At 40.0% G+C, this 24,411-nt stretch overlaps 1 protein-coding gene across 20 annotated transcripts in view; it reads right to left on the bottom strand.

Annotated features, from left to right (window-relative positions):
• The window catches only part of DGKI (diacylglycerol kinase iota), a 512,936-nt gene that overhangs the window by 150,046 nt on the left and 338,479 nt on the right, over nucleotides 1-24,411 (bottom strand). For 14 of the 20 annotated variants that reach the window (XM_086395389.1, XM_086395393.1, XM_086395391.1 and 11 more), the window contains 2 exons: nucleotides 17,373-17,572; nucleotides 12,587-12,649 (listed from right to left, as the gene is read on the bottom strand). In XM_086395389.1, the coding sequence (XP_086251515.1) occupies nucleotides 12,587-12,649; nucleotides 17,373-17,572 (263 nt within the window). The remainder of the gene's footprint in view (nucleotides 1-12,586; nucleotides 12,650-17,372; nucleotides 17,573-24,411) is intronic. The other 6 variants (XM_086395394.1, XM_086395404.1, XM_086395392.1 and 3 more) reach the window with 1 other exon arrangement.

Raw genomic sequence — 24,411 nt, 5'->3', positions numbered from 1 at the left:
GCCCCCTGATCGGTACTAAGGATAAAGAATGACCCTGTCCCCATCCCAGGGCACATCTCACCTACTTCATGTCTTAGATCCCTTTGGGGCAGATCTTCATAGAGTCTAGGGTCATGCCCTGAACTTTCACATGACAGAACTTCAGAGCTGATAAGAATTTCAGAGACCAACTGCATTTCTTTTTAATATCTGAAAAACTGAAATGCAAAAAGGTTACTATAGGGTACAATCGGGTCAATGTCACAAGGACAAAAGCAGGGCTCACATATTCACTCAAAACAGAGGCTATCTTTCTGGGGCTTGGGGTCTACAGAATGAGGAAGACCCTGCAGTTAGAGACCTGGGTCAGCTCCCGCCACCCTGTGGTCTTTAAGCCACTAAAGGCCCCTGCCCCTGCTACCTGGGTGAGAACAGAAGTGCAGGTGGGGTGAAGAGCTGTTGTGGAAACTCGCAAAGCACAGAGGGGAAAGAAACCAGTGAGCTGAGGTGCAGCCTGGATTCAAGTGTGGAAACTGCAATAAGATGAATTCCATGGAGTTCTCCTTTCCTCTGGTGTATGGGTCTTATGGAACCAGCAGAGAACGGTGCAAGAGGAAGAAAGGAAAGCATGACAGTTTGACATAACTGAAGGTCTAGGAACTGTGGACAGTGGGGAGTGAAATCACTAGAATTCAGAAGATGTGGGGGTGGAAGCGAGAGAAAGGAGGGAGCAGAAAAGACCAGTGAAGCCCAGCAGTTTCCTCTGCTCAGAGGATCAGAGCACAAACAGCTTCATCTTCCAGAAAGCCTGAAGCTAACTCTTTCTTTTATGGAATACCGTTGCTTTAGAAGGCTTTGTTAGTTTCTGTTGTTGAGCAAAGTGAATCAGCTGTATGTATACATATATCCCCTCTTTCTTAGATTTCCTTCCCGTTTAGGTGGCCACAGAGCACTGAGTAGAGTTCCCCGTGCAATTCAGTAGGCCCTCATTAGTTAGCTGCTTTATACATAGCAGTGTATATATGTCAGTCCCAATCTCCCAATTTCATTCCATCCCTCTTTTCTCCCTTGATAACCATAAGTTTGGCCCCTATGTCTGTGAGTCCATTTCTATTTTGCAAATAGCCTATTATGCTTTGCCATTTGATTCTGAAGTAGAACTGAAAGAAATCTTACTCAATCAGCAGATTCAACAATTCTCTCCTGTTCATTTAAATTTCATTTTTTTCCTTTTCGTTTTACAGCTGCATTCACTGGGGGAGGGGGGTTGGAGTGTGTGCTTACCCACCTTACTCAGAACCAGAATCCGCTACTGCCTTTCTTTTTTGGCCATGCCACAGGGCATATAGATCTTAGTTCCCCTGATCAAGGGTGGAACCCGAGGCCCTGGCAGTGAGAGCACTGAGTCTTAACCACTGAACCACAGGGAATTTCCTCTGTTGCCTTTTAAACCAGAGACATTTTTTAAATAGCTATTTTTTCCCCCTTTACAGACGTGTGCTCATTGAAATCAGTCAAAAATAAAAGTCAATTTAAGAAATGATATATAAACCTCCTACTCAGAGATAATCACACATGGATACAATAATAATGCAAGCTTTAACAACAATACATTCACAATTTTGTGCATCAGTTCAGTTCAGTTCAGTCGCTCAGTCGTGTCCGACTCTTTGCGACCCCATGAATCGCAGCATGCCAGGCCTCCCTGTCCATCACCAACTCCCAGAGTTCACTGAGACTCACATCCATTGAGTCAGTGATGCCATCCAGCCATCTCATCCTCTGTCGTCCCTTTCTCCTCTTGCCCCCAATCCTTCCCAGCATCAGAGTCTTTTCCAATGAGTCAACTCTTCGCATGAGGTGGCCAAAGTACTGGAGTTTCAGCTTTAGCATCATTCCTTCCAAAGAAATCCCAGGGCTGATCTCCTTCAGAATGGACTGGTTGGATCTCCTTGCAGTCCAAGGGACTCTCAAGAGTCTTCTCCAACACCACAGTTCAAAAGCATCAATTCTTCGGCGCTCAGCCTTCTTCACAGTCCAACTCTCACATCCATACATGACCACAGGAAAAACCATAGCCTTGACTAGATGAACCTTTGTTGGCAAAGTAATGTCTCTGCTTTTCAATATGCTATCTAGGTTGGTCATAACTTTCCTTCCAAGGAGTAAGCGTCTTTTAATTTCTTGGCTGCAGTCACCATCTGCAGTGATTTTGGAGCCCAAATAAATACAGTCTGACACTGTTTCCACTGTTTCCCCATCTATTTCCCATGAAGTGATGGGATTGGATGCCATGATCTTCGTTTTCTGAATGTCGAGCTTTAAGCCAACTTTTTCACTCTCCTCTTTCACTTTCATCAAGAGGCTTTTTAGTTCCTCTTCACTTTCTGCCATAAGGGTGGTGTCATCTGCATATCTGAGGTGATTGATATTTCTCCCAACAATCTTGATTCCAGCTTGTGTTTCTTCCAGTCCAGGGTTTCTCATGATGTACTCTGCATATAAGTTAAATAAGCAGGGTGACAATATACAGCCTTGACGTACACCTTTTCCTATTTGGAACCAGTCTGTTGTTCCATGTCCAGTTCTAACTGTTGCTTCCTGACCTGCATACAAATTTCTCAAGAGGCAGGTCAGGTGGTCTGGTATTCCCATCTCTTTCAGAATTTTCCATAGTTTATTGTGATCCACACAGTCAAAGGCTTTGGCATAGTCAATAAAGCAGAAATAGATGTTATTCTGGAACTCTCTTTCTTTTTCCATGATCCAGCGGATGTGGGCAATTTGATCTCTGGTTCCACTTCCTTTTCTAAAACCAGCTTGAACATCAGGAAGTTCACGGTTCACATATTGCTGAAGCCTGGCTTGGAGAATTTTGAGCATTACTTTACTAGCATGTGAGATGAGTGCAATTGTGCGGTAGTTTGAGCATTCTTTGGCATTGCCTTTCTTTGGGATTGGAATGAAAACTGACCTTTTCCAGTCCTGTGGCCACTGCTGAGTTTTCCAAATTTGCTGGCATATTGCATGCAGCACTTTCACAGCATCATCTTCCAGGATTTGAAATAGCTCAACTGAAATTCTGTCACCTCCACTAGCTTTGTTCGTAGTGATGATTACCTAGGCCCTTTTAGTACCACCACAGTTGGTTTTTGGGTCCAGAAATTATGACCCCAAAAATAATTATTCATGGACTAAAATATGGGCAGATTCCTGCTCCAGGCATGAAGCCCTCTTCTGAAGGTTTAACAGGCCCAGGGGTGCTATCCATCCTGAGGTTCCATGAAGTTGGTGTGTTCACCACTAAGCTTAATTCATTCCGAGGCAAACCATGTCTGGTGGGTCTTCCTGGCTACTTTAGAGGTAAACCCCATAGTTTCCAAAGGCATGCATGTAAATGTCTATGTTGACGAGGCTCTTCCTACTCCCTGAGAGAGTCCAGGGTGTGGAAGAGTGAAGTTTACTGAAAGAAGAAAGGAAAAGAGAAAGGGTTTTGGAAAAAACATACTGAATCTTATTTTCTAATTAAAGGGCCAGTACTGAATAAACAAAATAAATAGGCCTTTCACAGCATATTACACAATTCAATAAAATGCTGAAACAAAAGATTTGATGTGACTAGTTGGAGACAAAATGACCAAATTTTTAGAAAGCATTTCAAAGAATGTTCTAGTTTACTTTCTTGGCCAGAGGCATGCAAATATTAAACCACCTGTGACCAATTTATATTTTTCCAGTCATGAAGATGAAAGATTCTTGGTTCTCTCTTGGTTATTTCTCAAGAAATAAATTATTAAACTCAACTCAAAAGAAAAAAATAGACACATCAAAAATATTTCTCTTTCTCTTAGTAAAACTCCCTTTCTTCCTAAAACAAAAGTCGATTTGCTTTCATCCTTTACCAAGAAGCCATCACTTAATTGGAAGCAAGTTTAGAATGCAGAGTCATAGTCAGGTTGTGGTCAAAGGTAACAATTCACACTTTTCTCAAGGACCTGTGTCTAACTCTGCCTTCCCCAAGATAACAAGTAAATCCATGCAGTTTAGCATTGGGAAACATCTTGTTTATGTTTAAATTTTGACTGTTGTGCAAGATTGCCTATTACAATTAACTGGTTGGTTGCAGTTCAAAACACATTGGTTTCTCTGCAGAGCTTAGCTATGGTACCCTCTGAGTTACTGTATCAGGTAAAAAGAGGATACAGTGTGAAAACTCTCTGCTTTAAAAGACAGCAGATGGACTTTCCCAGTGGTCCAGTGATTGGGAGTCTGCCTTGGGATTCAGGGCATGCGGGTTCAATCCCTGGTCAGGGAACTAAGATCCCACATGTCATGGTGTAACTAAGTCCACGTATTGCAACTACTGAAGCTCCAGTGCCACAACTAGAGAGCCTGCACCCAGAAACAAAGGATCCTGCAAAACACAGAGATGATCCCCTCTCTTGTGCAGTGATTAAGACTCAAAGCAGCCAAAAAAAAAAAAAAAAAAAACCAGCAGAGAAGTTCTGATTCTGGGTGAGGAAGGTAAGCACTCACCATTCTTTTCCCCCAATGAATACAGCCATAAAACCTGGACAGAATGCATAAAACAGGTATTTAAGAACTCGAAAAATAAATGACGGGGAGAAGACCAGAATTTAAAATACCATCCAACTAATGGTGAGTTCTCTCCTCCTTTGACCTCTAATCAATCCTAGTCTGGAGTCCAGGCAGTACAAAGCCTAAAATGGACAACAGGCAAAGGCAGAGAAAGCTCTAGGAGAGCCCTTGAGCTGATGTGAGGATAGGAAAGGGACTATGAATGAGTAGAGAAACTGGGGAACATCTTCCTCTTTTATTCCTGCTCCATCTTCTCACAATTCAGCACTCAGGCAATCTTGCTGTGCTGGCGGCAGCAATGACAAAGGTCTTAGGTACTTAAAACTATCAAGAGAGGAAGGTAAACAACAGGGTACTACTGGAGAGCACAGGGAACTATATTCAACATCCTGGGATAAACCATAATGGAAATGAATATGAAAAAGAATGTACATATGGATAATCGCGTCACTTTGCTCTCCAGTAAAAATTAACACAAACATTGTAACTCGACTATACTTTAAAAAAAAAAAAAAATTTGAGGAAAGGGAATCTTCCTCTCTGATAAGAGGAGCTGTGGTCCCAAGAGGGTGGGATAAACGACCATGCTTCTCTTTCTCTTCCCGTCCTTTCCTTCCCTGGTCCTGGAGGCGGCAGAAGGGAGCCCCAAGAAATGGGACAGTGTGGAGGGCAATGAGAGAGAGAGAGAGAGAGGCAGGAGCTCGGGGAAGCAACTCCACAGGGACGTTCATGAACTTGGGTTCATCCCTCAACTGCAAATGTGTGACTCTGGCCCTAAGCACAGTTCCACAGACTTTGGGAACTAAAGCTACAGAACAGACCTCCACTCAGATTCCACCCTGCAACTCGGTGGGGCATGCGCCAGACAAACAGGAACAGCACTGCAAAGGCTCTGAAAACACAACTAACGCTCAAAGATGAGTCAGAAGTTGTGGTCTGAAAGCTGATTCCACTGCTTTCTAAAACGAAGAAATGATTAAGCAAAACACATATCTAACAAAGGCTTGGATCCAAAATACTGGACCATCTTACTCAACAGGAAGAAAACAAACAGCCCAGTTTAAGAAATGTGCAAAAGACTTGAGAGGATGATTCACTGTAGAATATATAAAAGCTGGCAAGTAGTCATATGAAAACACACTGGTATTAAATGATTAAAATTTTAAAATATTGACATTATTCAGTGCTGAAAGAGATGGGTGACAATAGGAACTCTCATACACAGTTGGTGGAAATGCAGAATGGTACAACCACAATGGAAAACAGTGTGTTGATTTCTCATAAAGTTACCAGATGACCCTGGACTCCCTCCCAGGTGTTTAACCTGGAAAAATGAAAACTTAGTTTTTACAAAACTTGTTAATCAATGTTAATGCAGCTCTATTCAGAATAACCCAAAACTGGAAATAACCCAGATGTCCTTTTGGGTTATTGGGTAAATAAATGGAAACATCCATGCAGGGAATACAATTTAGCAACAAAAAGGAACAAATTATTATTATATGCAACAACTCTGATAAATATGAAAGATGTTATGTTTACGCAAAGGAACCAGTTATAAAGGTTGCATATTGTGTGATTCCATGTGTACGGCATTCTCTAGAACACAAAACTGGGGCTGCCAATTTTGGTGGCTCAGACGGTAAAGAATCTGCCTGCAGTGCAGGAGACCCAGGTTCAATCCCTGGGTCAGGAAGATCCCCTGGAGAAGGAAACGGCAACCCACTCCAGTATTCTTGCATAGAGAATTCCATAGACAGAGAAGCCTAGTGTGGGCTACAGTCCATGGGATTGCAAAGAGTCAGGCATGACTGATGCAACTAACACTTTCACTTTTTCAAAACACAAAACTATAACAATCAGCGGTTGCCAGAGGCTGAGATGAGAGACGCAGGGATTAGAGGGTGTCATCATAAAGGAAATAGATTACAAGGCAGCTTTTTGGAATGACAGAACCCTTCTATAGCCTGATTTTGATGCTGGCTAAATGGATCGATACATGTCTTAAAAGTGGGAACTATATATCAAAAAAAGTCAATTTGACCCTATATTAATTTTAAAGTATAAAAACAAATATAACAAATACTCAATAAAAGGTTATTCACATGAAGTACAACCAGAATCTCTATTTGGACGCTTCTCACATTGTGTCATAATTGTGTTAACACTAGGTCTATTCCCACAGTGCATCCATTTCTCCCGGGCAGTAACCTTAGCTTTCTAATCTCTTTTCTCCAGACTCCCACAGAGTATCTGGCATCTAAAGTAGACACTGAATAATATTTTTAAAAGATAGAAAATGAATACTTTAGATGTAACCAGTTCACATTATTTCATTTTGGTAAAGGAAGAGCAGGAGAGAAACAGAACTTAATGAAAAGAACTCCTAAAAGTTAAAGAGTTCCAGAAAGACTCATTTTACAGTTACACACTTTTGGGGGCTTTTGGGGCATGACCACATAATATTAATATTCAGGATTTATGAGATAGTGCGTGTATGTAGTCTTCAACAGGGATTCTACTGTAAAGGCATTAATTATAATGAATTTATTAATCGAGGGACTGCTCTAATAATTCTTTGAAGAGCACTGGGGAGGCAAGGGTGAATGGAGTATAGGGAGTCAAAAGGTACAAGCATCCATTATAAAATAAATAAATCCTAGGGATGTAATGTGGTGACTACATGGTGACTAGAATTAATAGCATTGCATTGTCTATTTTAAAATTGCTAAGAGATCTTAAAAGCTCTCATCATAAGAAAAAACTATTGTAACTATATATGATGATAGATACTGGGTTTCATATGGAAAAAGTTGGATGAACTTTTTGGCCAACTCAATATTAACTAGACTTACTGTGATGATCATTTCACAATATAAACAAACACTGAATAATTATGTGGTACACTTGAAGCTAATATAATGCTAGCTGTCAATTATATCTTTATAAAAAAGAAAAAAAGTAAGAATGGCCAGGTTACAAGGTATGCTATATTAAGAAGAGATAGCAAGAATACACAGAAGAACTATACAAAAAAGATCTTCATAACACAGATAACCATAATGGTGCGATCACTCACCTAGAGCCAGGCATCCTGGAATGTGAAGTCAAGAGGGCCTTAGGAAGCATCACTATGAACAAAGCTAGTGGAGGTGATGGAATTCCAGTTGAGCTATTTCAAATCCTAAAAGATGCTGCTGTGAAAATGCTGCACTCAATATGCCAGCAAATTAGAAAAACTCAGCAGTGGCCACAGGACTGGCAAAGGTCAGTTTTCATGCCAATACCAAAGAAAGGTATTTCATTCCAATACCATTTCATTCCAAAGCCAAAGAATGTTCAAACAACCACAGAATTGCACTCATCTCACACACTAGCAAAATAATGCTCAAAGTTCTCCAACCTAGGCTTCAACAGTACATGAACCAAGAACTTCTAGATGTTCAAGCTAGATTTAGAAAAGGCAGAGGAACCAGAGATCAGATTGCCAACATCCATTGGATCATAGAAAAAGCAAGAGAATTCCAGGAAAAAAAAAAAAAAAAAGATCTACTTCTGCTTTATTGACCATGCCAAAGCCTTTGACTGTATGGATCACAACAAACTGAGGAAAATTCTTCAAGAGATGGGAATACCAAACCACTTGACTGGCCTGAGAAATCTGTATGCAGGTCAAGAAGCAATAGTTAGAACCGGACATAGAACAATGGACTGGTTCCAAAATGGGAAAGGAGTACATCAAGGCTGTATATTGTCACCCTGCTTATTTAACTTATATGCAGGGTACATCATGTGAAATGCTGGGCCGGATGAAGCACAAGGTAGAATAAAGACTGCCAGGGGAAATACCAATAACCTCAGATATGCAGATGACACCATCCTCATGGCAGAAAGTGAAGAGGAACTAAAGAGCCTCTTGATGAAGGTGAAAGAGAAGAGTGAAAAAGCTGGCTTAAAACTCAACATTCAAAAAATGAAGAACATGGCATCTGGCCCCATCACTTTATGGAAAACAGGAAAACAATGGAAACAGTGACAGACTTTATTTTCTCCGGCTCTAAAATCACTGCAGATAGTGACTGCAGCCATGAAATTAAAAGATGCTTGCTCCTTGGAAGAAAAGCTATGACCAACCGAGACAGTATATTAAAAAGCAGAGACATTATTTTGCCAACAAAGGTCTGTCCAGTAAAGCTATGGTTTTTCCAGTAGTCATGTATGGATGTGAGAGTTGGATCGTAAGGAAAGTTGAGTGCTAAAGAATTGATGCTTTTGAACTGTCCCTTGGACTGTTTTGAGAGTCCCTTGGACTGCAAAGAGATCAAACCAGTCAACCCTAAAGGAAATCAGTCCCTGTTATTCATCGGAGACACTGATGTTGAAGCTGAAGCTCCAATACTTTGGTCACCTGATGCCAAGAACTGACTCATTAGAAAAGACCCTGATGCTGGGAAAGATTGAAGGCACGAGGAGAAGGGGATGACAGAGGATGAGATGGTTGGATGGCATCACTGACTCAATGGACATGAGTTTGAGCAAGCTCCAGGAGTTGGTGATGGACAGGGAATCCTGGCGTGCTGCAGTCCATGGGGTTGTAAAGAGTTGGACATGACTGAGCGACTGAACTGAAGCCAACTCTGGGAATTATAGCTTTTCTCTGATGTAAAAAAAAAAAAAAAGGTACAGAACATAAAACTTGTAGTGAAATAATTCATTTACTTTATTTTGTTCTATTGGATGAAGGCACTAAATACCTTTGATTTGTTGCTGTTGTTGTCACTCAGCCATGTCTGACTCTTTGCAACTCCATGGATGTAGCTCACTGGGCTCCTCTGTCCATGGGATTTTCTGGGCAAGAATACTGGAGTGGGTTGCCCTTTCCCCCCACCCAGGAGATCTTCCTGACCCGAGGATTGAACCTGAGTCTCCTGTGTCTCCTGAATTGGCAGGAAGATGCTTTACCCTCACCAGTTCAGTTCAGTTTACCCTCATATATGGTCAAAACAAAAATTTCAAGGTTCTCCTTTGTGTAAAGCTGAAATTTCCCCTGTAAGCACATATTAATAGTATGCTGCAATTCCTAATAATTTATGCATTATGTTGTCAAAACCATGACTTCCTCCCTAATTAAAAAAAAAGTCATAGGAAAGCTAAATAGAAAAGATAATTCAAGTTGCTTTATGAAAGTAACATTTGCTTTAGAAACAGCATAAAGAGGTTTCTCCCAAAGGAAAGATCTTCTGTAAAAAAGAGTTGTTCTGAGCAGAGAATAGCTGATACAAGACTAAAAAAAGAAAAAAAAAAAGTTTAGCTCCCTAAACTGGAATCCTGACTTTCGTGAGGACCCAGGCAAGGTTAATGTGATTCTCAAACACTGCTGCCAACGGCAGCACGGGAGTGGGTCTAAGCTAAATTTACCTCTGCCATAATATTGGCTTGGCCAAAAAGTGAGTTTGGGTTTTTCCATACAATCTTAGAGAAAAACCCGAACCAACTTTTTGGCCAGCCCAATATATAAAGACAATGCTTATTATTGTGCTTGGATTTTTTCTCCACTTTCCTTGCTCTATTGGACAGTGTTTAGTTATCGAATTTTTAGGATAATACTCTAATAAATACTTATTATATAAGTCATCAGTTATACAGATATAAAATCTATAATATGCACTAATTAACATAGCATATATAAGTATAAAATACTTTAGATCAATAGTCAAGTTTTAAGTGGTCATATCTGGGGTCCTGTTATAATCTATGAAAACTAACAGGACAGTTCACCTTCCTATAGCATACATGCCTGGAAAAAGAAAAGAAAGGAACAAAGAGCCTCATTTAAATTATATGATGAAAACGAACACAACCAAAGCTTAAATGGCAATAGAAATATGACAAATATCACCTGCGTGTCTGCTGTTGATATTCTCAATTGTTTGAACTCTATCAACAAAGGTGCTGAAAATAATGAACACTGAGAGCCATTCTGGACTCAAATTTACTGAACAGGACTTATGTAGAAAAATATACCCCAGTAACAGCTGCCAAATTAGAAAGTAAATGCTATTTTCTTGTTGTCTGACCAGTCAATACTGAGTTCCATGAAAGTATAGGGTTGTTGTGCTCAACCCTAAATACCAGGCAGAAAACAGCAACGGACACAGAGCGAGTACAAAATAACACTTTTAGAAAAACTTTTTGTCTTATATACAGGGTTATTGTTACCATCTTTCTAAATTCCATATATACGAGACAGCAAAAGAGACAATGATGTATACAACAGTCTTTTGGACTCTGTGGGAGAGGGAGGGGGGGATGATTTGGGAGACTGGCATTGAAACATGTATAATATCATATATGAAACGAGTCGCCAGTCCAGGTTCGATGCACGATACTGGATGCTCGGGGCTGGTGCACTGGGACGACCCAGATGGATGGTACGGGGAGGGAGGAGGGAGGAGGGTTCAGGATGCAGAACACATGTATACCTGTGGCAGATTCATGATGATATATGGCAAAACCAATACAATATTATAAAGTTAAAAAAAAAACATTTTGCAATAAATGAATAAATAAGCATGTTTCCACAAGATTAGAGTTGAAAGTAAAATTATATAATAACTGAACTTTAGGAATCGCATTGGCACATCCCTGGATGTTAGATATTGGCATGGTTCTATTTAGGCATGCATTCTTTCATTCATTCCACCAACCAACAAACAATTCTTTCTAATTTCAGAATACTTTGTGTTAAGGTCTGTGATCAGGCCTGGGAATACAAAAGTCATAGGAAGATACTGCAAATGATTTCAAGTGGCCTAAGTGTAGTGTGGGATACACACAGATATAGAGCTAATATAATTAGTACTAATCAATTATACCTTGAGAACTATAATAAGTACAACATTATAATAGTGAATTCCAATAAGGACATAACTAGTTCTACCAGAAATACTCAAGGCATAGTTCTTAGCAAAGGTAGTTATTCAACTGAGCTCTGAGAAATACAAAGGATACTGATAGATAAAAAACAGCAGATTATAAATTGTTAAGAACATGAATTTTGAAAACAGCCTGCAGAAGTATGAATCCTAGTCTACCACTTATTAGCTGTGTGACCTTCCTGAAGTTACTTAACTTCTCTGTTCATCAGATCCCTCATATATAACATGGAGGCAATAATACCACTTATAGCATAGGGGTGTTGGGGAGTAAGTTAGTTGACATATGTAAAGCACCTTTAACAGCACCTGAAACATAATATTATATTCAGTATATGTAAGATGGAGAAAAGAAGCAAGGGCAAGAAAGAAGAAACAGCACAAAAAAGTCCTGAAGTGCTAAAAAAAATAATTTCTTTCTGTTCTTCACCAGAAAAAAAAAAAAAAGCATAAAGTGTGCTAAGTACAAACTACTATGCATACAATGCATTTTGCCAATCACTAACAACTTTGGGTCACTGATCATTTATTCCCACTACGGATGCTCAACCCGGAAAAATGCACAGATGCACGTACATACACTGAAAGTTCCGCACATATCAATAATTTCAGGGGACCATCCACAGAATCAAGGGTAGCGGGTGCTTCTTTGCACGTACGTACACTCAAAGCTCCACACATATCAATAATTTCAGGGGTCCACCCACAGAATCAAGAGTAGCGGGTGCTGCTTCAAGGTCAGAGCCATAGATGATGGAATGGCCTAATGGGTTTACTTTCCATAGAAACCAAAGCTTGGTATGGAATTTCATACAACCCCATGCAACTCTGGACCCTGAAGTATCTAATCAAAAAACTTAAACTGTGAACTCATAGAAGACTGAGATGAATAAAACACAGAGAACTTCACAGCTGCGTCTCAAATCAAAGAAGGGCTAACGTGGATAATCACAGCAAGGCGGTTCTTTGTCTGAGAAGCAGACCTGTGAAGGACGAGGAAGCAGGTCCTCTGGCCCTGAGGAGGAGATGAGGCTGAGAGACACAATGTAAAAACAGAACGGTTTTGTACTCACATGGTGAAGGAGCCTGGGGGGGCAGACACTCTCCGCAGGTCCGCAGCTTGCACCTGATGGATACTAGAGGCAGCAGGGAATGAGCAGCGAAGACAGTCAGCAAAACAGCGTGGACAGACAGGGAACAAGCCGGGAGAGAGAAAGAGAGACACACAAAATTTAAACAGAACTTAAATGAGCGCGTCACCAAACAGTGAATGAAAAGAAAAGGAAAACCAAGCCAGCCACAGAAAGAATCCAAAAAGCCAGTGATAGCGACGAAGCCAACGGGACACATGGCAGGGCCGGGGCTCAGGCAAGCCGCAGACTGGGGCGCGAGGCAGGGCGCCTGCAGCTGCTGCAGGAGCGCGGTGCTGCGCGGGGCTGCGGGCACCACGGTCCTCTCTGGCTCTAGGTCTCACAGGGCATCCATCTGTGCGTGTGCACAGACACACACACACACACACACACACACACACACACACACACACAGGTGGTAGGCTGGCCCAGTCGACTCATCTTCCAGCAGAATCAAGGTAAACTGAATCGTTTAACAAATAGTCCTCATGAGTCCAGGGCTTTGTTGAAATGTTCATGTCAAAAGAAAAACCATCCTGAACAGAGCCACCCAACAAAAACTTTACGGTCATACCAAGAAAGCCTAATTTCATCACAACGATGCTGTAATTCCACTGATACTCTTGGCAGTGGAGTGAAACCATAGACTTCTCTCTGTTCTCTACCCCTCCTTTAAAAAAAATAAAATAAAAGAGAGGATCTTCTATGGCTACCACAAAAGATAAAATGTGGAACTGAAGAAATGAAACCCCACATTTCCTGTTACTTTTATGTTATTAGTAACAACTCTTACTTTCTCAGACCATTTGAATGGTTTCAGTATAACACTTTTCCCCAATCCATCTTTTCCCTATAACCCTACTCCCTCATTTCTGCTGGGTATGTAAATTCTCATATGAAGCCTCCCACGAATTAACTCCTTATTATCCTCAAAGGGCTATCAGTTATCACCAATAGTACTCAGCAGCCCAGAATGGTGGAACCCAGTTGCCCAATTCAGAGTCTGCCAACTGAAAACCTTTCCCTTGGAGTATGCAGTCACCCTTCTCAATGCTGTCTTAATTGCTAGAGAACTCAGGCTAAGATCTTCCTAAGGACCTGAGTTCATGTAGAACTTCTGATCTCCTTCAAGAGTGCCTTTCAAATAGCAAGATCAGATTTATCTGGCTATCATGTCACTAATACATGAATATGAACCTAGACAAACCTGCTCAATTACTTTTGGGGTGGATGGTATTTATTAGCGTCAAATCTGAAGTAGATTCATAAGCCATAAATGACATATAAAGGCATATGCTCCGTATCAATGGGGTGGGCAGAGGAGGGGATAGTGAACCTAATGGGCCAAGCTAGTCTTTTAGTTTGTACATGGTAATAGCAAATGGGATCACAAGCCAAGAAATACTTTTTTAGAAATTTTTTTTTTTTGCAGAAGTAACGATCGAGGGGCATCATGAAAACCATTTAGCTGTTTCTCATGGGATTTTCTCCAGCCATCCATGTGTACCAGATCTTGAAATTCTTAAGCATATATCTTCCACTTGCTACCATAAAATACGATCAAGAGATTTTCTATATTATTTTTATACTCACAAAGTTTTAGATTTATGTTATTTTGGAATCGGTTTCTGAGAAATGCAACAGATGGGACATTATAGATCTGCTGCATGTGGGAGTCCCTTGTTCAACATGTAACATTAAGACTGCACACAGACAGGCACTGGGGACCCTGCGAGGAAAACCCCAGGGTCTCCCCCCAGAGCAGAGGAGACAAGTCAACCAGTAAGGACACTAGTTTTGATAAATGGTGTGACAGAAGTAACAAGTGCGCTGCAGGAACGCCGAGTGGTGTATTGAATGGCCAGAAGCAGAAGGAAAAGGATTCTCAGGGAAGGTGATGTGTCGATGGGAGTGTGAACTCGAGCCAAAGCGAACAGATGAAAAGGAAGGAAGGGACAAACTCAAGAAGAGCAACAGGAGAGCAGAAATACATTCAAGACAGGCCCTACTGCTCTCTGTCTGGACTGCAAAGGTGAACTTTGCACAGCGGTGGCCTAAAGAACGAAAAGCTTGACGGACTCAGAACGTGGAAGAAAACGCCTAAGGAGGTATCAGTGGCCAGGCTTCCCTTACACTGGAAACGCCACTTGGAAATTTAGTGGAAAAAGCTGGATTTCCAAACAGAAAGAAGCGGTCTAATCACAGGGGGTGAATAAGAGTAGTGGGTGACAGATTTTCTAAAAATGCAGTGTTGAAGGATAATTTTAATAAGTAGGAATCAATATCTTTGCTAATCTTTAAGATTATATATATATATATGTCCTTTTAAGAAACGGACAGAATATTATTACTGCCATTTCACAGAAGTCTCTTTGAGTCTGAGGCTGCCTAGATGGAGGCACCACTGCCCCCTGGTGGCAAGTAACTGCATTTTTGAGATGAAATCGCTGCTTGAACACCCTTGCAGCTAAATCTGTGAAGTCACATCATATGTACCACATGTACCAAAAAACCCAACTCTTTACTTTTGATTTTAATACATGAAGAAAGCCCCAATAAATTCTTAATACAGTTTCTGAACAAAAACAACTTTTTTTTTTCTCAAGGGCAAAAATTGTTTGAAACTAAACACCCCAAAATAATTACATGTTGGATAAGGCTATTAACGGTAGAAACACCAGGCATGAAAATGAGAGCTGTTTGCCTGTAGATACTAAGAAATTTTAGCCCTGCTAACAAGTGACCTACAAGTGACCCAAAACAACCTGGACTATCTCAGAGAGGACTTACCACTTTGTAGTTCAGATATTCTCTCAAACCGATAGTTCACAGCTTAACTCTGAACATTTTTAAGAGAGAGTATGGCCAGCTGTATACTACTGCTGACACCTTGCCTGAAACTCATGAAGTGTATATCCAACCTAATAGCAGGGAAAGGCGGAGGATAGAAAAAGCAGCCGAAATGACCCTAGAGTTTCTATAGCTGCAAAATGTAAACAAAATGAAAAAGGCAACTACACCAGCCCTGTGGATAAGGATCTAGGAAAAATGCTGGGCAAGCACAGAGTGATTCTCGAATAAGAGGGTGCAGAGGAGAGAAGACCCCTCAAGCTTAGAAGCAGAGGCTACAGAGGAAAACGCTTTATGAGCCCCGTTGAATGCTACTCTTCAACATCTGCCTTTTCAGAACAGGGGCGAAGCTTTGGCAGAGAATCATGACCCCTGTGTCATGGGTTCATTCTACGCACTTCTATAGTTGTCACATTGACTCAGTAAATCCCTTGGCAAAGCATGCCCTTGCTTTGCAGGCACTAGAGGAAGCCAGCCATTCAGTACAAATACATAACCATGCATCAAGGGCCACAAACAGGAGGAGCACCTCCGAGGGTACCTCACTGTGACACAAGAATGGCCAAAATTCAAACCAGAAACGGCCTTACCTTAAGTCAGGTCAGACACAGGGGCACGATATATAGAAGAGGCACAAAACGATGCCCCAAATCCCCATGTTTCTTCATCCCTTTCTCTAACCCCAAATAGACATTTTTCAATCAAAAATTAGATATACCTGTGGCAGATTCATTTCGATATTTGGCAAAACTAATACAATATTGTAAAGTTTAAAAATAAAATTTATAAAAAAATAAAAATAAAGCTTACAAATCCCAAAGAATCTATAAGTTTAGGAATATCTGTTTAATTATAAATAAATCATTGTAAATATATTACGGGAATTTTGGTAACTTTGCATTAAATCAATAACTTAATCTGGTGATCATCAACATCCTAACTGCCTTGAGTTTTCCAAATTATTAAAATGATTATATATCTTCATTTACTTAAGATTTTTTTTGGTTTCCTTTTACCAGAGCTTTGTGGTTTTCAGTATACAAATACTGTACATGTGTTGTTAAATTTATATGTATGTATTTTGGTTTTTGAGTGATTGTAAATGGTATTGTTTTTAATTTTGGTTTCTATGTTTTTATTGCTAATAAATGGAAATACAATTGAAAAAAAATTAGATAAAGGGACTCTATAAAATGAATATGCACTCAACATAGCCAGTCATTATCACCTTTTCCAAATCAGTTTATCAAAGCACCCAAGAAAGGAAAGGGTCCAGGAGGGCTACATTTTGTTCAGGCATTGAGTCATGGGTCAGGTCTCATCTATTAGATAACAGGATGCTCTCCAGCAATGGAAAAACTGAGTCGAAGCATCAGAGAATATGCACTCCAAACTGGGAGCATTGGGAAAGGGACAGTCCACTAACAAGCAGAAGGAGATGCAATATGGGGAGAGGTGAGCCAAAACCCAGTTCTGCCAACCTTCTGCCCTGGAGAAACCAACAATCTCCAAGTGACCAGGGTCAAGAAGAGGAGGCCAACAGTGCCTTCTTAAAATGAAAGCAAACACGTTTAACCAGACAGGTTTTATGACCCTGAACTACTCAATGATTTTCTGCTGGTCCCAGTCAATATATACTCAAGTGGGTGGTCGGTGAAAAAGCATCATCAATCTAACATACAACAATTACTCCTGAAAGAAGCGTGTGGTCACCGTACAGTAAACATGAAGAAGAAATATGTGCAAGAGGCCAAGGGACAGCTGAGGTCCCTGGACTATTCTCCTCTCTCAGCACAGGGAGGCCTCCGGCCATGCACATGCTCAGTGCCCTGCTCGCCACGGTCTCCGTGTTCACAAAGGTGGGCGAGGGCAGACTCACTCATTGAGTAAAGGCATGGACGTTCTCCTCTTGCTCTTCTGCACCATGTTGGCCTGATTCCTCAGTGAGATCCGAATCATAGCCGGGGCCAACCTGCAGGGCTCCCCATCCACTTGCATGGGGATGGATTTGTAAGTTAGCAGCATGACCTCCCGACACTGGTGCAGCCTTTCTCCATGGCCTCCGACTTGCAGGGCAGCCTGTAAAGACAAGAGGCAAAAGGAAACAAGAGCTTAGTGCCTGAGTTACTCAGGAGGGACTACCCTGGTGGTCCAGTGGTTAAGACTTTGCCTTTCAATGTAGGGTGTGCGGGTTCAATCCCTGGTCGGGGAGTTAAGATTCCACATGCCTCACAGTCAAAAAACCCAAACATAAAAAACAGAAGCTACATTGTAACAAATTCAAAAAAGACTTTAAATATGATCCACATTAAAAAAAATCTTAAAAAAAAAAGAATTGCTACTCAGGAAACCCAGAAACCCCAAGTTCACTGCATATAATCTAAAGGTCTTTGAAAAACACTTAGTGAAAGCTGTTAGTTGTGAGTAAAATGGGAAACCTTGGGTAAATCATGAATACAAATAAGCTAAAATGTTTAAACTTTTGAAAGCTTGATCACAAATCCTTATGTATTTTCAGCCTTAATCATGTTAGGTTAATACAAAAGCTCTTTTTGTTATCTACTTCCATTAAATAACTAATGTGTGCAAAACAGAAAGAATATTAAAAAAGACAAAATACATAGTTTAAGACAGCCACTATACTATAGCTAATATATAAATATATTTATATATTATATAATTATTATAGTTATATATTAAATATGCATTATATTAAAATATGCTACCCATCCTTAGAAAAATTTTCAAACTTCAGGCAAGCTTTTCCTTCTTACCTAAAGCCTCCTCAAACTACTCCTAATCTGTATAAGATCAATGAAATGCAAAATAATAATCCTCAGTTGAAAACATTCTGAAAAGTAAAGCAGCTTTGAGGATCAAAATCAAGCACAATAAGAGCTTGGTTCACTACAGTAGCCACAAAATGAAAAGTCAATCCAACATTAAAATTCTGCAATGAATTAGCATAACTTCTCTGCCTTAGTAAAAAAAAAAAAAAAAATTACTTTAGTATCACTCACCCTTACAAGGATGAACTAAAATCAAATAATATGTTTGGTTACAGTATACATAGAGAGTGCCCAAACTGTCTTATACAGTTTGATGAACATTTTTATACACATATGTGAATCTCCATCCAGATTAAGTTTTAGGCAATTTATAGCAACCAGAAGGTTTCCCAGTGCTTCTGTCCAATCTCCGATCTATTTATACTCCTCTCACCTCCCACTAACTGATTTCTATTACCATAGATTCAATGTGTTTGAACTTGAAGTTCATATAAATCATCCAACATATAGTCTCATGTCTGACATCTTTTGCTTATCATTATTTCTGAGTAACAGAAAAGTATCGGAGAAGGCAATGGCACCCCACTCCAGTACTCTTGCTTGGAGAGTCCCATGGATGGAGGAGCCTGGTACGCTGCAGTCCATGGAGTCGCTAAGAGTCGGACACAACTGAGCGACTTCACTTTCACCTTTCACTTTTATGCATTGGAGAAGGAAATGGCAACCCACTCCAGTGTTCTTGCCTGGAGAATCCCAGGGACGGCAGAGCCTGGTGGGCTGCTGTCTATGGGGTCGCACAGAGTCGGACACGACTGAAGCGACTTAGCAGCAGAAAAGTATATTTATCTACTCTTCTTCTGGTAAACATTTGGCTGTTTCAAGTTTGGGGCTATTATTGAGGCAAACTTTCTTGTATTTCTTGGTGGACACATACATACAATGAGTAGAATTGCTATGCTGTAAGTTTAGATGTATATTTAACTATAGTAGATACTACTAACAGTTGTTCAATCAGATCAGATCAGTCATTCAGTCGTGTCCGACTCTTTGTGACCCCATGAATCGCAGCACGCCAGGCCTCCCTGTCCATCACCAACTCCTGGAGTTCACCCAGACTCACCTCCATCGAGTCAGTGATGCCATCCAGCCATCTCATCCTCTGTCGTCCCCTTCTCCTCCTGCCCCCAATCCCTCCCAGCATCAGAGTCTTTTCCAATGAGTCAACTCTGCATGAGGTGGCCAAAGTACTGGAGTTTCAGCTTTAGCATCATTCCTTCCAAAGAAATCCCAGGGCTGATCTCCTTCAGAATGGACTGGTTGGATCTCCTTGCAGCCCAAGGGACTCTCAAGAGTCTTCCCCAACACCACAGTTCAAAAGCATCAATTCTTCGGTGCTCAGCCTTCTTCACAGTCCAACTCTCACATCCATACATGACCACAGGAAAAACCATAGCCTTGACTAGATGAACCTTTGTTGGCAAAGTAATGTCTCTGCTTTTGAATATGCTATCTAGGTTGGTCATAACTTTCCTTCCAAGGAGTAAGCGTCTTTTAATTTCATGGCTGCAGTCACCATCTGCAGTGATTTTGGAGCCCAAATAAATACAGTCTGACACTGTTTCCACTGTTTCCCCATCTGTTCCCCATGAAGTGATGGGACCGGATGCCATGATCTTCATTTTCTGAATGTCGAGCTTTAAGCCAACTTTTTCACTCTCCTCTTTCACTTTCATCAAGAGGCTTTTTGGTTCCTCTTCACTTTCTGCCATAAGGGTGGTGTTATCTGCATATCTGAGGTTATTGATATTTCTCCCTGCAATCTTGATTCCAGCTTGTGTTTCTTCCAGTCCAGGGTTTCTCATGATGTACTCTGCATATAAGTTAAATAAGCAGGGTAACAATATACAGCCTTGATGTACTCCTTTTCCTATTTGGAACCAGTCTGTTGTTCCATGTCCAGTTCTAACTGTTGCTTCCTGACCTGCATACAAATTTCTCAAGAGGCAGATCAGGTGGTCTGGTATTCCCATCTCTTTCAGAATTTCCCACAGTTTATTTATTGTGATCCACACAGTCAAAGGCTTTGGCATAGTCAATAAAGCAGAAATAGATGTTTTTCTGGAACTCTCTTGCTTTTTCCATGATCCAGCGGATGTTGGCAATTTGATCTCTGGTTCCTCTGCCTTTTCTAAAACCAGCTTGAATATCAGGAAGTTCACGGTTCACATATTGCTGAAGCCTGGCTTGGAGAATGTTGAGTATTACTTTACTAGCATGTGAGATGAGTACAATTGTGTGGTAGTTTGAGCATTCTTTGGCATTGCCTTTCTTTGGAATTGGAATGAAAACTGACTTTTTCCAGTCCTGTGGCCACTGCTGAGTTTTCCAAATTTGCTGGCATATTGCATGCAGCACTTTCAAAGCATCATCTTTCAGGATTTGGAATAGTTCAACTGGAATTCTATCACCTCCACTAGCTTTGTTCGTAGTGATGCTTTCTAAGGCCCACTTGACTTCACATTCCAGGATGTCTGGCTCTAGGTCAGTGATCACACCATCATGATTATCTGGGTCGTGAAGATCTTTTTTGTACAGTTCTTCTGTGTATTCTTGCCATCTCTTCTTAATATCTTCTGCTTCTGTTAAGTCCATACCATTTTTGTCCTTTAAGGCTCTATTATAATGCATTTGAGTATCAATTTATAATGATGGCATCACTGACTCAATGGACGTGAGTCTCAGTGAACTCTGGGAGTTGGTGATGGACAGGGAGGCCTGGCATGCTGCGATTCATGGGGTCGCAAAGAGTTGGACACGACTGAGCGACTGATCTGATCTGATCTGAAACAAATCTTTAAAAGGAGTTAATACTAACTGTAGCTCAAAATCTAAAAGATTCACTCAAAAAGGGAAATCTACATATTATCAGCTTGTTTCCATACTTCTCACCTCTATCTTATGAATGAGGAATAAAAACTTGTTAACTGAGACTTGTGAAGTCAACTTCCACTAATTTGGTTCCCAGGTATTTGGATTTATTTTGTGCTTTGAGCTATTTTTGCACTCATATTAATCTGAACAAGAGAAACCTGTTTATGTATAAATGCAAAGATAAAAGAAACACAAAGGAACAGAAAGGAGGGAAAGAAAATAGAACAAAAACTGAAAAGAACTTATCATTATTGAACACGTTTGATGTTAAAAAGCATTCAATTGTAACCCTTACATACAATTTTACTCAATTAGTAGAACAAGGAGGCAGAGGAGAATGAAGTAAGAATTTACTAAAATTCTTTCTAGCCTATTACCCAATCCTGTTACTCAGCTGAAAGTTTCTCTGATTGTACTTAAATGACCCATTTAAGTTAATCTATGGATTTGACGCACTATTAGCATCTCCAGGACTTTCCCAATATATTTCCCTTGTCTTCAAGTAATTCGCAGTCCAATATGTATCTGACAAAGCTGTATCCCTTCATTCAGTGGGAGAAATACCAGTTTCTTCCTTTTTCCTCAGTCTTGACTAGGCCTAATGACAAATAAAGGGGCTCTCTGGTAGCTCAGCTGGTAAAGAATCTGCCTGCAATGCAGGAGACCCCATTCAATCCCTGGATCGGGCAGATCCCCTGGAGAAGAAAACAGCTACCCACTCTAGTATTCCTGCCTGGAGAATTCCATAGACAGAGAAGCCTGGATGGCTACAGTCCATGGGGTCGCACAGAGTCGGACACAACTGAGCGACTTTCACTTTCACTTTTCAATGACAAATAAAAATGCAGAAGCAGCCAAGTAAGTAAGTTACTCCTTGGGTCTGACAGGACTTGAAACTACTTAAATACTTTCCAACCCCTTGGTATCAGAAGGCTCCCACAGTACCATAGAGCATGTTTAAAGCATATTCTCAGACTCAATGGTAGATCGATAGCAAGTGCAACAAACAGAGGTAAATAGCTGTCAGTGGCAGTTCCACTGGCATTTCAGAATCAATCCAGGATCGCTGCACAGGCACAAGAGGAATTATAGTAATTAGCTTCTCAGAATAAAGACAGCTCTATTAGCGTTAGCACAACCACAGTAATTTATTTTTGGAAGAAGCTAGACTAAAGGTAATTTTTAAAAGACTTGCTAGAAATAGGTATTTTTCATCATTCAGATGGGTGTAGGCTTCACATCCTATAAGGCACAGGCTCTAACAACCATAATCATGTCCAGGATTTTTGAATTCACCAATAAAAAATCTATTGGTATATTAATGACAGATATTCAATTGTCTGTTCAACTTAACATGTATTATATTGTTGTGAAAATGTCAAATATTGCCTTTTCAGTAGTATATGAATTTGGAGGAAAACAAAGCTAAGTACATCTGTTGCCATTTACTGTCCTACAGTCACTAACAACTTTAAGGCCACAGGAATAGCACGAGATCTTCTGTCTTTCCACAATATGCTCCTCCCCAGAATACCATTCTTCATCTCTCTTCAAATCTCATCCTCCTTCTTACTACTCACATCCTTATTCCACCTGCTGCCAGATGACAGGATGGACAACTCTGGGTTGGGAGACTAGAAGAGAAAGAAGGCAAGTCCTCTGACATTTCCTTCTCCCCACTGACAGGGGAGACTGGGGCTCTGACTCCCAGACCCAGTCCCTGAACAGAAATGCCCAAGGCCACAGTCAGTGATGTGGATAAGAAACACGGGAGACAATCGGCAACACGAAAATCTGTTCTTTTTTTTTTTTTTTAAAGATGAACAAATCTTGTAATATCTTGTAATCTTATAATATCAAATAACAAAAAAGGGAAAATTTGTTTTATTAAAAAATATAGCAAAAGAGGATAAATATATTATGTGATTGTACATGATATCAAATACTAACCAAATAAGACAGGACATTAATGTGCATGATAAACAGAAATAAGTGTCTTCCTTCCTCTTTAGATTTTATCAACAGAGCAACTGAATATTCTATAGTTTGAAAGCAACATAAACACATTTTTATTGGAAGCCCACATATAACTATCATGAATACCTTTCTAAATAAGAATATTGTGGGCAGCTACTCAAATCGACATATATTACATTGGGAAATTTGTAACTCTTCTCCCAGAATATGTTATGAACACTGCAGTTTTAATCAATTAAACGTGCAGTTACTGTTCTGCAAACTGTAAGCTGTGAGTGTATCTGCATAGTGTACATGAACTAAGTTTAGAAGTCATGTTATGAAGATCTATATGTTAAACTGGAAACTCTAGATAAATTTCTGGGAAAATATAACTGCAAAAATTGGTATACTAAATACAGAAATTGGATAGCTTAAACTGGTTTTAAAAATTGAAAGTTATCAAAAACGTTTCTCATTCCAACCCCACACCAAAATGTGCTAAGTGGACTTAGATGTTTTACAAGTTTATCCAAGTTTTAAAGAAAGACAGTGTCTAATAAAACTTATTTTAGGAAATGATGCTATGGCTGAGATAACAAAACCAGATAAGGGCAGTGACAGAAAACAAAATCTTAACTGGATTTTATACCAATATCACATACCAATATAATTTTAAATTTCATGTGATAGCACTAGTTTGTGGAAATGTTTTAAATGATACAGATGAACTTATTTACAAAACAGAAACAAACTCCTAGACATGCCAACCAAACTTATGGTGACCAAAGGGGAAAGCAAAATGTGGGGGATGCTGGGGGGAGATAAATTAGGAATTTGAGATTAACATACATATACTACTATGTACAAAATAGGTAAACAATGAGGACTTAACAGGGAGCTATACTCACTATCTTGTAAAGTGGAAAAGAATCTAAGAATATATACACACACACACATATCCGAATCACTTTGCTGTACACCTGAAACTAACACAACACTGTAAATTAATTATACTTTAATAAAAATAAAATAAAGCAAAAAAGGAAATACAATTTCACCACATTACATTTTAAGTGAAAAAACCATTATCATCCAAAAGATGCAGAAAAAAATAAAGTCAGTGCCTTTTAGAATCAATTGTTGGAAAACTAGGAATAGGACATAACTTATTTAACTGATAAAAGTCATCTACCAAAACTCCTAGAGAAAACATTATTTGGAGTTAAGAAAATATGAAAG

This window comes from Bos grunniens, chromosome 4 (assembly GCF_055505025.1).
Source record: "Bos grunniens cultivar Pamir isolate PY7600 chromosome 4, Bosgru_T2T1.0, whole genome shotgun sequence".
Classification (NCBI taxonomy): Eukaryota; Metazoa; Chordata; class Mammalia; order Artiodactyla; family Bovidae; genus Bos; species Bos grunniens.
Note: the sequence above shows the minus strand (reverse complement) of the source record. Positions and strands in the feature narration are given on the sequence as shown.